Below are 16,127 nucleotides of genomic sequence, written 5' to 3'. Positions count from 1 at the left end.
CGGTTGCTTCCCATTTCGACAGCCCACCGTGCAGTTTTTTCACTCCTATTCACAACTAAACTCATTCTGTTACTCGTCATTCTATACAGAGGTGTATACTCAGGTGAATACTAGTGAACCCCAGTTGTGGTATCTTTGTTTCGTATTTGTACGTCAGGTGTACGATCACTTTTTGCGTCTACTCTATACATTTTCTACGGAATTTATTTACTTTCTGACCATTAAACTTGTCTTTGTGGTTCTTTATTGATATATTCATAAAGCTTAGTTTTCATTATTCATATTGTGTGTGTTGTTACACTTCTTAAATTTTCTGTTTCTTTTTCGCAGGCATTCTCGTTTCAATAGCATAGGTGTACGAACACTTTCTGCGCTCACTGTATGTACAGTAAATACAAATTTATAATTTTTGACTTTACGAAGTATACAATGTAATTGTTCAATAATTAACATAAGCAGGCATTCATTAATTTATATTAATATAATAGTTAACAAAACTAATAAGCGGGTGATTGATGACTCAGTGGTAGAGTTTTCATCTATGGTATTCTAACCCAGGACATGTGGGTTTTCGATGGCTAATTTTGTGTTCGAAAATTTTCCCGGTGGTACTCTTGGTTCCCTTTCTTATATTTGTTCCATCATCACTCATTAACGAATTTAGTTTATCAAAACTCTATAGCCATATATTCATGTCCGTCAGTGAAACAAACAGTCTCAAGAACTATCTGATGGATTACCAATCAATTTTGGCCATGATGTACAGAGTCAATAGTTAAGAATCGAGTTCCCTGATGAATGTAATATTCAAACCGGAAGCGGTACAAATCAACCATTTCCGGTTTTAACGTTAATCATTATATAGTAAATATGGTAATAGATAGCGAGAAGCGGTTTCCAGTAATCGACATATATAACATTCATGTAGATAGAATGTTACCCAGTTTGTGCATCTGCTGAAAATAATGAGCTTAGGTATTTAGAGAGCATTTTCCGCTTTAGAAAATGTGTGCTTGGTAAAGAATGTAGAGAATTAGCTGAGTCAGGCACGTAGTTAGAATATGGTAATAGGAAGGGGGGGGGGGTCTGTCACGAAATACTGTGGTTATTTACCAGGGGCTCAATCATTCTAAACTATTTTATTGGCAACATATATTGGTTCGTTTAGCCAAGATTTCTAATGGGGGCATGATATGAAATACTGTGGTTACACACCAGAGGCTCGATCAATCTAAATATTTTACTGACAACATACCCATATTGATTGGCTAGGACAATAAAGTGAGGATATATTAGTAAGTATTTTAATAAGAAGCTATGAAGAAATCTCGAGTAAAAGAATATAAAAAAAGTATTGAAAAAGATATCGTCTTCCGAGGTCATTCGAACGGTGTCGAGAATTTTGCGTCTGGGAAATTTGCGCCCTACCTCAAGAACAGGGAAAATTGCGCCTGCGATGTACCTCCACCGGGAAGTTTGAGCCCTGCGAAATAAAAGAACCTATTGGAGCTTACGCATTTCCTCGGAGGGGCTGACATTACAGCATAAACAATCCTCCCCCCACAACAATGCCATTTGTGATTTATTTTCATTGTGGCTATATAAGGGGAGAATAACCTTCAATATAAGCCAAAAGAACACAACGGATCAACGCAATCACTGCTTCTTCCAGAGATGATTTTGGGGGAACACTGGCCTCCCCAGTGCTCTCAGAGTGCCCCCTCGGAGGAGACCAAAATAATACGTCTATAATATAATAATAAATAGAATAGTACCAGCAGTGACCCCCCTCCGGAATACTAAATGTGCCCCCCGGAACATTTTTCCTGAAAGAACGACTGAACGCAATTGTGTGTTTGAAGTGTAATTCCAGCAAGTAAACACACTGTACATAGTTTTCTTGATAATATTACTGAACTGATTTTACATTCACTTTACATTTTCTTTTTTATATTTTGTGTCCTGAAAAGCCAAACAACTCGCAAGGATTGTGAACAGAGATATCTGGGTAGAGCCAAACAGCCTTTTGTAGATTAAATTATACTCTTTGATTATATTAATAAATAATTATATATCAGTCATTTATACGCTTATTGTAAATTTTGTAGTATAATGAAAAATTGTATTTGTATGGATTGCCCTTTAGTGAACTAAAATTGTATTTTTTTCATTTGTTCGGAATATTATAACGGATGGAGTAGCTCACTGAGACGATGAGAGGCAAGCCTAATTCAAGTGCGAGTGGAAGTTACTTTACACAATACAATAATAAGTTGAATTGTAGGGCGCTAACATCCCAGTGCAAATATATAGCCGGCGCATGTGCCCCTCTTTTTGGGGTAGGGCGCAAACATCCCAGTGCAAATATATTGCGAGCGCATTTTTTCCTATTTTTGTGGTAGGGCGCAAATTTCCCGGGCGCAAAATTCTCACATTCAAGGAAAATATAATGTCCGTGAAGTTGACAAGCCACTTATGTCAGACTCCAATTTCGACTTTAAACGTCGCTAGTGCTACGTTAGTGTTCGATAGTGACGCAAATCGTTAGTACTCCAACTGCATGCCAACACGCCCACTTCTAAGAATAATCTCAAAAATGAGGTTAACCGTTAGAGCAAGTAAGTGCTCATTGGTGCCATTAATATTAACGTTAAAGCCTCCATCGTACGGCCCTTTGAGTAATAATAACACCACGTTTTCTGCTAGTCTCAATGCGTCCCTATATTCTCGCGAACATTCTGACGTGCCCAAGTTAGTTACTTTTTTTTGGGGGGGGGACTATTGTTTATCTGTTATTCTTTATTGTTTATTGCTAGTCTGCAGAGTAGTCCTTACATTAATATGACATTGTCCTTGATAATCATTGCGTATTTACAAGCAATTTGTTATTACTGTTAGAAGATATCAAAAAACAACAGATAAAATCTACTACTTAACGGTTCATATTTTTCTTTTACAGTACATAAACGATTAATAATAATAATAATAATAATAATAATAATAATAAGAAGAAGAAGAAGAAGAAGAAGAAGAAGAAGACTATTCCAGCATAAAAGTTATCAATTGCATCACGCTGGCAACAAGCGACGCATATTTTAACTTCATAAAAAATCGTTTCTCACGATTTTCTGGAAAACTACGTATGATAACATCTTCATTATGTCAAGTTGTTTATCTCAGTGTGATATATGTCTTACCTCTGGACAATATCAGAGTAAAACAAAAATTAAATATTAGGAGTACATCATACTTTTGGACTACATCTCATTAACCATGGGAAGATTGAGTAGTGTATACTTTAGGATGTAAGTTTCAGCTTAACTTAGGAAATTTGTTCGTTTGCATTTGAACAAAATTCTTAGGATTACAAAAAGAAAAAAATAATTTTTCCGAATTCCGGAATTTTTCCGAAATCCGGAATTTTTCCGAACTTCGGATTTTTTCCGAATTCCGGAATTTTTCTGAATTCCGGATTTTTTCCGAAATCCGGAATTTTTCCGAATTCCGGATTTTTTCCGAATTCCGGAATTTTTCTGAATTCCGGATTTTTTCCGAAATCCGGAATTTTTCCGAAATCCGGAATTTTTCCGAATTCCGGAATTTTTCCGAAATCCGGAATTTTTCCGAAATCCGGAATTTTTCTGAATTCCGGATTTTTTCCGAATTCCGGAATTTTTCCGAAATCCGGAATTTTTCCGAATTCCGGAATTTTTCCGAATTCCGGATTTTTTCCGAAATCCGGAATTTTTCCGAATTCCGGATTTTTTCTGAATTCCGGATTTTTTCCGAAATCCGGAATTTTTCCGAAATCCGGAATTTTTCCGAATTCCGGAATTTTCCGATTTTACTTTCCGGATTCCGGAAAGTAAAAATTCCGGAATTGGCCATCCCTAGTCTGGAGTAAGTACAGGTGGATCACGTGACGGTTGTTTGGTTGTTGACACTTTGCGTTTTTTGTTCCGACCACCTGTGTCTTCAACGTTAGGCAACAATAGCTTATCAGCACACTTTTCACTTGTAGAGTTTTCGGGTTGTAAAGCACTTGAGTTAGCAGACACATCACCACTATTGAGGGGTAGACTTGATGAAGTAACAGAGAGGGGAGGCACAGAATTATGCTGGGAACTCTCCGGAACTTCTGGAGGAGAGGCACTTATATGAATATCGGAACGTGAGGTGATACCACTAGTAATAACAGGGGATAATGCTTGTGAATCCGATGTTCGTAAAGAGGGGAAAAGTTGCACATCTTGTATGTTAGGAACACCTGGTTCAAGTTCGGTCATCTCCACAGCTTCTGATGCGGCAGGGGAGGGACGAGACGCAGTAGAGCTTGAATACTGAGGAGTTTGGGGTAGAGGTCCTACGAACAACTCAGTCATCTGTAAAGTGCCAGACGAATGTCGGGCAGGTAGATTACGAGGTTAGCGTTTATTACAATTACTATATACGTGGGAACTGTTGCCACAGTAGAAGCAAGTAGGGGGCTGACCAGGATACATGACTGTAGCACGGTGACCTTGAAATGTCACTTTAGACGGAATATGCTTTTTTAGAGTCATATACACAACACGAACTCCATTAGACACTGGAAATTGTAATTTATCAGACCATTGTTCATTTATTACTTTAGAAATAGTTTCATAAGGACTTAATGTTGCTTGAATCACTTCGAGACTAAGTTCAATGGGCAACTCTAAAACCCGCACTCGTGTGACATCTTCACTTGCACTGGAAATATGGACGAAACTTTCTGCTCCAGTGGAGTGAGTAAAAATCAACTTCTCAGGTGTTGTACGCAAAAAATTATCATAAGTACTAGGGGCACTGAACTTAACATAAAGACAATAATGTTCGTTGTGCAATTGAATGGCTTCAACTTGGTCCAAGGTGAGCTTTACTTTCTCGGCAAGCCAAGTATGAATCTCAAGTGGCGTCGGTCGTAAATGGCGTAAACTCTTATCAAACTCAAATTTGACGGTATTTTTACGTATTGTATTCATATTGCACTAATAGACCAAAACACCAACAGAAACTAAACGTTTAGCAAATAGCTCGCTAAACAAACAAAACACTATAGTAATATACTCGCAGAGCACTTTCCACACGTCCGCGCAGTAAGACGGCTAGCACTCGACCACTGAGCCACCGCGACCCCATGTCACGTAATGAATGGGGGGGCATTGTAATAGTGTGTGAATAATTCTGGTAAAACGCTGAAAGATAAACTCATGAGAGTACAATTGGCTGATGATAGAATTATGATGATAAGACTTAATGAAACATAGAAAAATATGGTTATGGCATTGACAAATGTGAAAAATAATTTGAGGTGGCGGGGAACTATGAGAAAATAGAAAAAAATCACAGACGAAGAGAAAAGAGATGCACGTATAATTGTAACGGGAAACTTAATATTGATACTAAGGATAGTGGACGAGGAATAGTAAGATAGCTTAGTAAGTAAAAATGAATTTGGTGAAAGAAATAAGAGGACTGTAACTGATCATTTTCTGTAGAAAGGATCAGAGTCGTCTTAAGAGTCTTCATCCCGGCGAAATTAAAATACCGCTAATTTTACAGTAATTATGTGATATCTTCAAATAGATAAAAGATAATTGAAATATGGAACAAGAGCGCCCTAGACAATATTATTTTGCTTGAGGTATCGTTATCACAAGTAACCTAGTGGTTTTCCGTTTTCAGCTGTTTAGAAACGCGAAAATAAATGCCGATTTTCAAAATGGCTCGAAATCGAAAGCAGATAAGTGAGTCGTGATAACGATTTCTCATGTAAAATAATATTGTCTAGGGCGCTCTTGTTCCACATTTCAATTATCTTTTATCTATTTGAAGATATCAAATAATTACTGTAAAATTAGCGGTATTTTAATTTCGCCGGGATGAAGACACTTAAGGCATGTTCACGGGTCCCCCACAAGCATGAGGCAGGGGTCCCAAGCTAATATGTGTATCTGGGTTTGTATTGTAGTCACTTCTGCCATGGTGGCACCTCACATGGATGTAGACCCATTTACATTTTATACATGTGACTGGTTTTTGTATTTAATAGGAAACTCAGCACACTGGTTTGAACAAGGGCCCATAATGCTTTTCAGATGGCACTGAAGAGAGCTCTCATATAATCGAATAACTTGATCCAAGTCGATTATGTAATAATATAGAGGAAAGTTTTCGGAATAACATGTTTAAAACTCGCTAGGATTCTCCTTGGGACCGGCTTCTTCCCAGAGCGCAATCTCGTGATGTCCAAAATGGATATCAAGTTGAAAAATGTAACCAGGAGAAAAGTAGAACATAGATAGTAAGAAACTGAGAAATTGAAAGGTTGAAAAATGAAAAATGAATTTGTACGAAAATTAGAAAAGAAGAATTTAATGCTGGTGGACATAAACACATAAAAGAAATGAAAAATAATAGCAGAAATAAAGTTTAAGATGTAGCAGCACTAGTACAAATTACTCTTACTGTTATTCTAGCATTTCGGTATATCAGGACTTAATAAATACATAAATAAATAAAAACTAACAGAACTTGTAAGTTTCGTAAAACGAGCTTCAGATTTTAACGTAGCCTTGTCATGCTCCTGCCAGTTTCTTCGCTATTTGAACGAATATAGTCGCCTATAGCAGGGCCAACAAGAGATGGTCTTTGAGGTTTCTTACCCCATGCAGAGAAACAATGCAACCTCTACTTTAATACTAGTGTTATCAACCACGGTCACTCTGTCTTACACCATTAATTAAATTGTAATTATAGATGCACCGAGAAAAGCCTTGACACGTGAGTAGTAGCAACGTCACTGCGAACTGTCAGAAACTTTCTCTTGCTGGCTCCCTTATAGTTTCTCGAAAGAGAGTCTCAAAATAAGAAATAAAGAAGAATGTACAGTCTTGTTCAAAAACTCTTAACCATACCCACCTTTCTGTAGAAGGTCATATTCTGACAATTTTATGTGGAAACTTAATACTTTGGTTTTATATAAAGATCTCAACTGTCCAAAATATCTCTATTCGTTTGATTTAATTCCAATTGTACGTAAGATGAAAGGCTTTCAACGGAGATGACTACTTTTTTTTAACAAGACTGTACTTGTCAAAATAAAGTAAAACGAAAACTAACAGGTTAAAGGAGCAGTTCGACTTAGAAATGCATTTTTTACAATTTATTTCCATTTGTAGAGTTGAAAATTCTTAAAGGAATGGTGTTTGTTTGATCGCGATACGTTCAGTCGTTAGCGAGTAACAGAGGAAGAAAGATTTTGTGATGACGTCATAGGTGGGCAAAGATCGAGAGCAGGCTTACAATACATACTACACAGTGCCAAGCATTTCGATTGTGACAGGTGCGGTGGCACGTTCTAAGTGCGGTTTCCTTTCCCAGAACTGATTGCAAAGACTTACAAATATCATCTGCATGTAGAAAATGATATCTGATGGTGGGCTGTACAAATGTTTTTATAATATTATAAAACGTATCCTATAAAGCATGAGTTCAGCGTTTCAAAAAAAAAAAAAGAAAAAGAAAAGAAAAAAGAAATCGAAACCAATATGTAAATAGATGGCGGACGAGATTTCTGCAACACCTAAGTACCTTTTCTTTAATCATTCTTCCGATTCCCAAACATAAGTATGTTCATTTTCACGTTTTGTTGCAATTTTTAACGCTGACCCTATAATTTTGTGCTTCAAGGTATGTACAGGAGCGCAACATATGAGGCAAAAATGAAATAACATCTGTAAAGTTTGCCAGAATACGAAAAACACTTCACCGGTTAAATTTCTTTTATTCTCATAGCTGTCCGCGGAACAACTCTCATCACCCGTTTCATCATCATTGTCACATGATACAGAGAAATTAAACTATAAATCAATGTCTTGAGGAACAGTCATCGTCACTGATTCCTTCTACAAGCCGATATATTTCACTCCCTAATTCACATTGTATAGCTTATTTCTAAAGTAGTATCTTCAGAATCATGAGTGACATTGTCTCTATTACCCTCTAATGCCTCGTCTTGGCTACAACCGTCAATTGCGTCTTGTACGATATTTGTACGTTGGTAACTGGACATAGATCGGTGCTTGTTCAATGGCTCGGATTTTAAACCTTTCAATAATATACTATATATAAGTGGATCTAGACGGTAAAAACTCAGGGGGGGGGGAGTCAGAACCCAGACTATGATATGTATATCATGTTTACTAAAAACTTTCAAAAATATCTAAATAATAGCTTAAATCAATTTTGTCACTCAAAAACTGGGGGGCCTAGGCCCGAGGCCCCAGTCTAGATCCACCACTGGCATTAACTTTTCTTTCAGTAAACTTCACTTCTTGAAGGCAGGCTCTTCAAGATGTTTGGAACACGAGTTAATATATTTGGTACATTTTTTTCCATTGATTTTCTTGAGCCATAATTTATATCGATCTGGTGATTTTTCACGACTTAGAAACGTAAGAAAAGATGCTTTAGTCCTCAGCTTCAATTGCACAAGAATTACAACCGAAAACACAGCAAGTGTTAGGCATTTCTATTTCACTTCGCAGACACAGCACGCGCTGTACTAACACGTGTTTTCTACTTCACACTAGTGTTCCTTTCAGAAAAAAAATCCGGGGGGAGGGGAAGGGACACTTAGTATTCGGAGAGGCACATTATTTTTAACACAGTACTATTATATTTATTACATTATAGACGTATTTTGGTCTCCTCCGGGGGAATCTCTCAGAGCTCCGGGAGACAGTGCCACCATAAAAACATGTCTGGAAGAAACACCGTTTCGCACAACAAACGTAATTACTGCTCTCTCTCTCTCTCTCTCTCTCTCTCTCTCTCCACTCTTTTTTTATACTAATGCTATAGGAAAAACAACTAACAAAAACTTCCCTCAAGAATTCAACACAGAGCAACTAACAAATCCAAAACACAATCTATTAAATCCAATGCACTATTAAAGGTTTATCAGCTGCGTACAAAGGAGTGGTTGCTGACTCACATTGAGTTTCTCGCGTATCCCACCAATGACGTAAGCAGTTACGATTCATCAAAAACAAATGTCTGTAGAAGCTGAACGAGACGGCCTATCAAGATATAAAAAAATACGGGTCTCTTATTTTTTGTTACTCTTTCTATTACACCAAACTTGTTTCTAACTCGAACTGCTCCTTTAAGGCTTAAAACCTGTACGCTTTGATGTTGGAATTGCTTGGAGTTATCTTCGGAGTAAGTTTCATTGAAGGGAGCCATTTTACTTAACTCGCCTCTATTAGCTTGAAATTTCTTGTTAAAAGATTAAAAAAAAAAGTTATTGATGAAGTTAATGTGTGTGGCCCTCTTTTGTGAAATAAAGACCTTATCCTCTCACATGTGAAGTAATAAATATAGCGATTTTCATTTTTATAATAATAATAATAATAATAATAATAATAATAATAATAATAATAATAATAATAATAATAATAATAATAATAATATTATTATTATTATTATTATTATTATTATTATTATTATTATTATTATTATTATTATTATTATTATTATTATTATTATTATTATTATTATTATTATTTAGAAATTCCTCATGTTCACTTATGCATTATCAGCGACATGCTGATGAATTATCATACTCATTCAATGATACATATAAAAAAATCTAGATTTCTGGCAAATTCCTACGGAAGAAACAGCGAAAACGACGAAAAATATATCTACATCACAACCAACGAAATATATCTTCCTTTTAATACCTTTCAATACTATATTTTGTTGATTGTTTAGGCTATGTTTGTTGCTGAAACTTCTACTTTCGTTGCAGGATACTCTGTGTATTACTTAAGTGTATGACAGAACAGAGAGCCTAAGAAAATTGTCTTCCATTGATCTTCATGAGAAACATAAACAGTCTTTCAACAAAATGTCGCTGATGTCTTCGCCATTGTGCCTTATTGTTGCTACGTTCAATGGTGAGTACTTAATACTAGATGTAGGTAATGAGGAACAAACTCAGTCTCGCTAACTCTCAACTTTAAGGTGTTCAGTATTAGAAATATTTTAAGGTTGAAGAACCGGAATCAATGGTGCATCCACAGGTAAGGTGGAGGGAACAATTATCCTTTCAAAGATTGTCTTTCTAACTTGTAATATTCAATTGTTAGGGAATAGAATTTTTTTTTTTCTGCTTGTGTGACACAAATCTAGCAGAGCTTAACGAAAATGGTTGGTACTTGTGCAGGTTTATCGTTTAAACTGGATATTTCAAGTCCTAATTTCTTGGACCGATCGAGACATGTCTCAAAAGATCGAGTGTTTTTGATTATCCTTTGCACGAACAGTTATAGAAAGAACTCAAGTTCTTTGAACTAAAAATTTATATTTTATTCTTGTATCACAGGAAACGAATAGGAAAAGGATATGGAACTCGAAAACATCAGATGTGCCATCTTTTTCACCTAGATTACAAAGAAATGACAGTAGAATCTTCAGCGTTCTTTATTATCGTAAACCTTATCGAACCTCAGACTTTTAGTTTTACTGATTTGTATTTAAGTTATCGGCAGCAAGAAGATCTAGTTTAAAAATGCCACATATTTATCATTTTGTGTTGATCATTTGTTATATTGTTTGTTGAAAATTTATATTATTTTTTATGCATACATTTTTTACCACTTTTTTCTGTTTTGATGTAATACATGTATTTCGTATATTGACCCTTCATTCATCGTCCAGTAGGCGATCCTCTCGTCCCACACGACCCTTCTAGATTCACTAGTGAGTGGAATCGACTATATATATTCAGCAGTTTATCTAGTTATTTTTATTTTCAATGAACTTAAAAAGTTCGTTACTGAATTCTTTATGTCTGTGTATGTGTCTGTCTGATATTTGCGAATTTTTCAATTTTGAGCCCTCCATTCGAAAGAGCATCAAAAAATATTTGTGAAAGTGATAGAATTTTTCACGTCACTTTTACCATTCCCGAGATATTGGCCTAAAAAGTTCCCATTTCGGGAGATTTAAGGAGCCATATCTCGGAAACAGTAAGTCATAGAGAGATTATATTGATTTTGATCAATACCTAAGAGGATGATAAACATTTTGGTATCAAACAGTAACTGGTGGCCACTGGTCAACTGGTCGCCGTTTCCCAGATATTGGCGAAAAGAGTTCGGATTTCGAGAGATTTAAGGAGCTATATCTCGGGAACCGTAAGTCATAGAGACATGTTACTTTGCAAATTTTTTCATTTTGAGCCCTTTATTTTGAGCATGTGTCTTCGTAAAACAACATATCATAGTATGTTTTAATAGAACTCTTAAACAAAACATATGGAAAAAATTTAGTACTCAAGGAAATTATAAATGGATAGATATATTACAAGAATTATTTAATGAATATAACAATATAGTACATAGAACAGTTGGTACAGGCACGTAGCCACGGGGTGGGTCCGGGAGGTCCGGACCCCCCTTTCGGGACCAGAAACGAAAAAAATTAAGGAAGGATGCAAAAAAGAAACGAGGAAAAGAAGAATCAGCGTTAAAAATATACAACTACAGCAAGCGTTTGGTTACTCTTTCTTCTGAGTAGCTTTGTGTGGAGCAAATGGGGGCTCAAGTTTAAAATGGATATCATTGTAATGGAGCATTCCGAATTCCATCTAGCTCCATGTTAATCCTGTGGACTACAAATCACGATCGATAAACCGGTTCGATCAGATAAACTCTCAGGTAGAACTTAAGAAATGCCCACAATTACCAATAACATGAGTGCGGCAATTGAATCCATTTTATAGAATGTCTACTGCCGAAAGAGATCTCGTTGCTATCCTTGACGGTATTAAACGAAGATAAGAAAAAGAAGAAAGAAGACAAGAAGAACCGAGTTTGAATGACCTCAAAAGACTATCTTTTTCAATATTTTTTAATATTCTTCTACTCGAGATTTCTCCATAGTTTGTTATTAAAATACTTACTAACATATTATTCTCATTTTATTGTCCTAACAAACCAATATGGGTACGTTGCCAGTAAAATAGTTCAGATTGATCGAGCCTCTGGTGTGTAACCACAGTATATCGTGTCACGCCCCCTCCCCTCCCAATATATGTTGCCAGTAAAATAATTTAGAAGTATCGAGCCCCTTGTGTGATAACCATAGTATTTTGTCACGGAACCCCCCCCCCCCTATTACAAAATCCTGACTACGTGCCTGGTTGGTATAAAGCCTGTAGAAGTTAATTTAAAAATTTATTCTTTTTAAGTTCATTCTTGCAATGTTCTTGGAGCATTCTCAACTAGTTTATTTTTATTTTTTAATATTGTTATTATTTTCTCTACGAAAGCCAACCTTCCTTCCAAACATATTCAGCACTTCTTTCCTTTTCCTACGCTACAACAATTAGATATACATATTTTCTTCGTAGTTGTATTTCTCCTGTTTGTAGACGACCATAAACTCTAGTAAAGATAATAAAGGGAAACGTGCGAAACTTCATTTATGAATGAATGTACGCTGGTAATTAAAGTGGTTAGTATTATATACCCTCTCATACCTCAAGTGAGGTTTTAACGTTACCAATATTTATTGAGGTTTAACCCCAAAAATCTTATTTTTCAGGTTAAACTGATGCAAAATAACAATATTCTAGGATTTATATACACCCTCTTATCCCACCCTAAGTATGTGAGGTTTTAACCCCGCCTTTTTTTAAGATTTAACCCAAAAAATATTCTATCTTCTGTGCAGCACATCTGTTTGGCATCAGTTTAAATAACAACAAATTTTAGGCATTATGTATTCACTCAAATCCCAAGAGTTATATTTTTTCAAGCTTTAACAAAAAAAAAAAAAAAAAAAAAAACTCTTTACACTTTTAACTTCTAAAAATGTTTTTAATTTTAAAAAAATATAACTTTTTTTTCAACACATATTTCCATATATGGGATATGGGACACGGTTAGCCACTGATAAAATCACAGTATAAATCGGCCGAGACCGGTCGAGTACTCTAGCTGTCTATTGCAAAAAAAAAAATAAATAAATAAATAAAATAAAAATAAATAAAATAAAAAATAAAAAATAAAAAAAATTAAAAAATAAAAAAATAAAATAAAATAAAATAAAATTAAATTAAATTAAATTAAATTCGTTTTCGTATACAAATCATCGTATGGAGTAACGTACATGTGAATGTACTAATATTAGAATCTTATAAGGCCCATTAGTGTGATCCTAATAACAGTACAATCTTATTAATCCCACTAGCTTGATCCTAATGACATTATACTCATATAATGCCCACTAGCGTGACTCTAATAACATTACAATCTTATAAGGCTAACTAGCATGATCCCAATAACATTACAATCTTATAAGGCTAATTAGCGTGATCCTAATAACATTACAATCTTATACGGCTAACTAGCATGATCCTAATAATATTACAATCTTATAAAGTCCACTAGAGTGTTCCTAATAATATTACAATATTTTAGGGCCTATTAGCGTATCCTAATAACATTCCAATCTTATAAGGCTCACTAATGTGATTCTAATAAACTGATTGTATTGTATGAGAAAAAGCGAAAAGGCTATTACTCACCACAAAAAATATGTAGCAGAATTTTCTTCTACATGCAACAGGTAGCGCTTTCGGAAGATGCAACTTCCTTCTTCAGCCTATGGTAAATTTCAAACAGGATAAAAAAACATGAAGAAAAGTTAAAAATGGTTAAAAAGTTAGGATATATAAAAAAACAAATCTTCTGTCAAACATTAAAACTAGAGATGCAAGGGCTCGGAAAAAAAACCGGCTTTTTTGGAAAAAAAAACTCGGTTTTTTCTGCTTCGCTTTTTTGCATGGGATTTTTTTTTTTTTTCAAAATTCTGCTTTAAATTGATAAAGCAGACTTTGTTTCGCTTCTCTATAACACAAAAAGTCACTTAATTAGTGGTTGATGCCGATAATAATATAAAACCTTGAAAATAAACCATGAATTTCGAAAAGATATTTCAAACAATTTTATTTCAACATTTTTACATTATGAATTCCAAAGGATTAACCAATGTATATAATATTTTTTTTTTAACCTCCTATATACAAAAGTAAGCAGAGTTGGCAAGAACCATGGTTGTTTCTGAAAATGCCAAAAACCCGTTTTTGGGGGGGAGTTTAAACCAGGTTTTTTGGGGTTTAAACCAGGTTTTCTGATTTAGATATTTTGCTTTATATATTTATATTACATATTCAGAGAAATAATTTTGTTTCGCCTTGGTGTTATTATGCAACAACGGAGTTATGCTGGAAGAGGTTCCATAAGCTTAAAGAAGTCCGGTCAGTAAATTTCTTAAATTGAGAAACTCCCGCCCTAGCCATCGGGAAAATCCCGTCATTATTTTAAATGTAAAACAATAACGGGAAAATCCCGTTATTGCTTTCCATGTAAAATTTAAAGGTCAACGTATCATAATCAGTACGCTAAAACTGAGGTATTAAATTACAAATTTAGTATGTAGATATCATTGAAAGTCCAATCCAAACTAATGTTTGAAACTACGTAGGCAATCGATAAATTTTGCCAATTTCTATCAATATATTTGAGCAACCTTGGCTTCTTTATAAAACAATAGGCATGCAGAAATATATAATTTGGTTTCGTTTCGTATGTTTAGGCTTAACATCCTTACGTAATACTGAGGTTATCAAGGAGAAGACTTTCGCTTAAAATGACATCCGAACCGCTATTTGGTTTACACATGACAAAAGGGTTGTGATTTGACCGAGAACTGAACATGGAACACCTTGATTAAAAGGTGAAAAGGAAATAAGACTAATGCAGATGGTTTGACATGTGGAAACGTCACCATTAAGTTCACACGATTCGCATTTTTGTTCTTTTTATTTTTTGGTTTAAACCAGTTATTTTAAAAAAAGAACAGCTGGTGTAAACGAGCCAACCCTAAAAGTAAAAACTTCTTTTTTAAAAAAATATACAAATAACTAGCAAAATTGTATGTAGTATTTTTACTTCAAAATATTCCATACCCTCTTTTTGAAACAAAATAAAATCAAAATAAAACATAAGAGAAATACTTAGATTTATATGATACACTTAAAGGCTGCACATCTGGAACTTTTGGTTCTGAATATTCTTGAAATTCTACAGTTAAGTTTTTTATAACCACCATCACGGTTTATCCAGTCCTCAAGTTTTCTGAATTTTTAACAAGAGGGATTCAACATATCATTACGGACCCCCCCCCCCCAAAAAAAAAAGGATTACGGAATATATTTAAGTTAAGCTAAATACAACTGCACAACAAACATGACTGAGTAGTTGGCTTTTGCGCTTCTATCGGGAAGTCCGGGATTCAGCCCAGCACTCGACCATTCTGACAAAGCTTTCCTTCATTCCATCTGTGAATGTAGAAATAGTGCGTGTACTGGCCGACTAGGAGTATAGGAGTTGGCCGATTTCTTTCTTATTGTATTTAAATCGTTATTATTACTAATTACCAGCAGTGACGGTTTTGCAAAGGTTAGGGGGTCGGTCTTTCGGACTGAAGCCTGTTTCCCAAAGTTGCGGAATGTCTAAAACAAACGAAATATCTATTAGTTATGCCTTTACTCATTAACTTTAAGCTCCCGTCAAATAAAAATTACGAATGTTTAGAAAAACTGAACATTAGTAAGAAAAACCCCTCCCAAAATACTTTTCTAAATTCGCCACTGATTCTCAGTATAAAATGATCTTCAAGGTTGTATCCTGAAGATTATTGCTAAACATATAAACGAAACGAAATATTAGTTATGCCTGTACTCATAAACTTCAAGCACCTCCCAAATAAAATTAGGACTTTTCAGAAAACGAAACAATCAGAGAAACCCTCCCAAAGTACTTTTCTAAATCCGCTACTGATTATTTGTATAAATTGGTATTCAAGGTTGTATCAGGAAAATTATTGCTAAATCATTGCACAGCTACAGTATAACAGAAATATGGAAGTACGGTTTGACGGACATATTGAAAAACGTATGCTTTGACGGATATATAGAAAAACGTAAGTTTAACTTTTGTGCTAGAAGCTAGAGTACTAAGCTTTTA

General features: G+C 35.0%; 1 protein-coding gene across 1 annotated transcript in view; it reads left to right on the top strand.

Moving 5' to 3' along the window:
- Window positions 1–16,127, top strand: part of LOC145664690 (uncharacterized) — an 87,138-nt gene that overhangs the window by 38,113 nt on the left and 32,898 nt on the right. The window contains exon 2 of the mRNA XM_081731551.1: window positions 9,839–9,986. Coding sequence (XP_081587677.1) covers window positions 9,938–9,986 — 49 coding nt within the window. The 5' untranslated portion in view covers window positions 9,839–9,937. The remainder of the gene's footprint in view (window positions 1–9,838; window positions 9,987–16,127) is intronic.

This window comes from Thermobia domestica, chromosome 11 (assembly GCF_964235325.1).
Source record: "Thermobia domestica chromosome 11, izTheDome1.hap1.1, whole genome shotgun sequence".
Taxonomy (NCBI): Eukaryota; Metazoa; Arthropoda; class Insecta; order Zygentoma; family Lepismatidae; genus Thermobia; species Thermobia domestica.
Note: the sequence above shows the minus strand (reverse complement) of the source record. Positions and strands in the feature narration are given on the sequence as shown.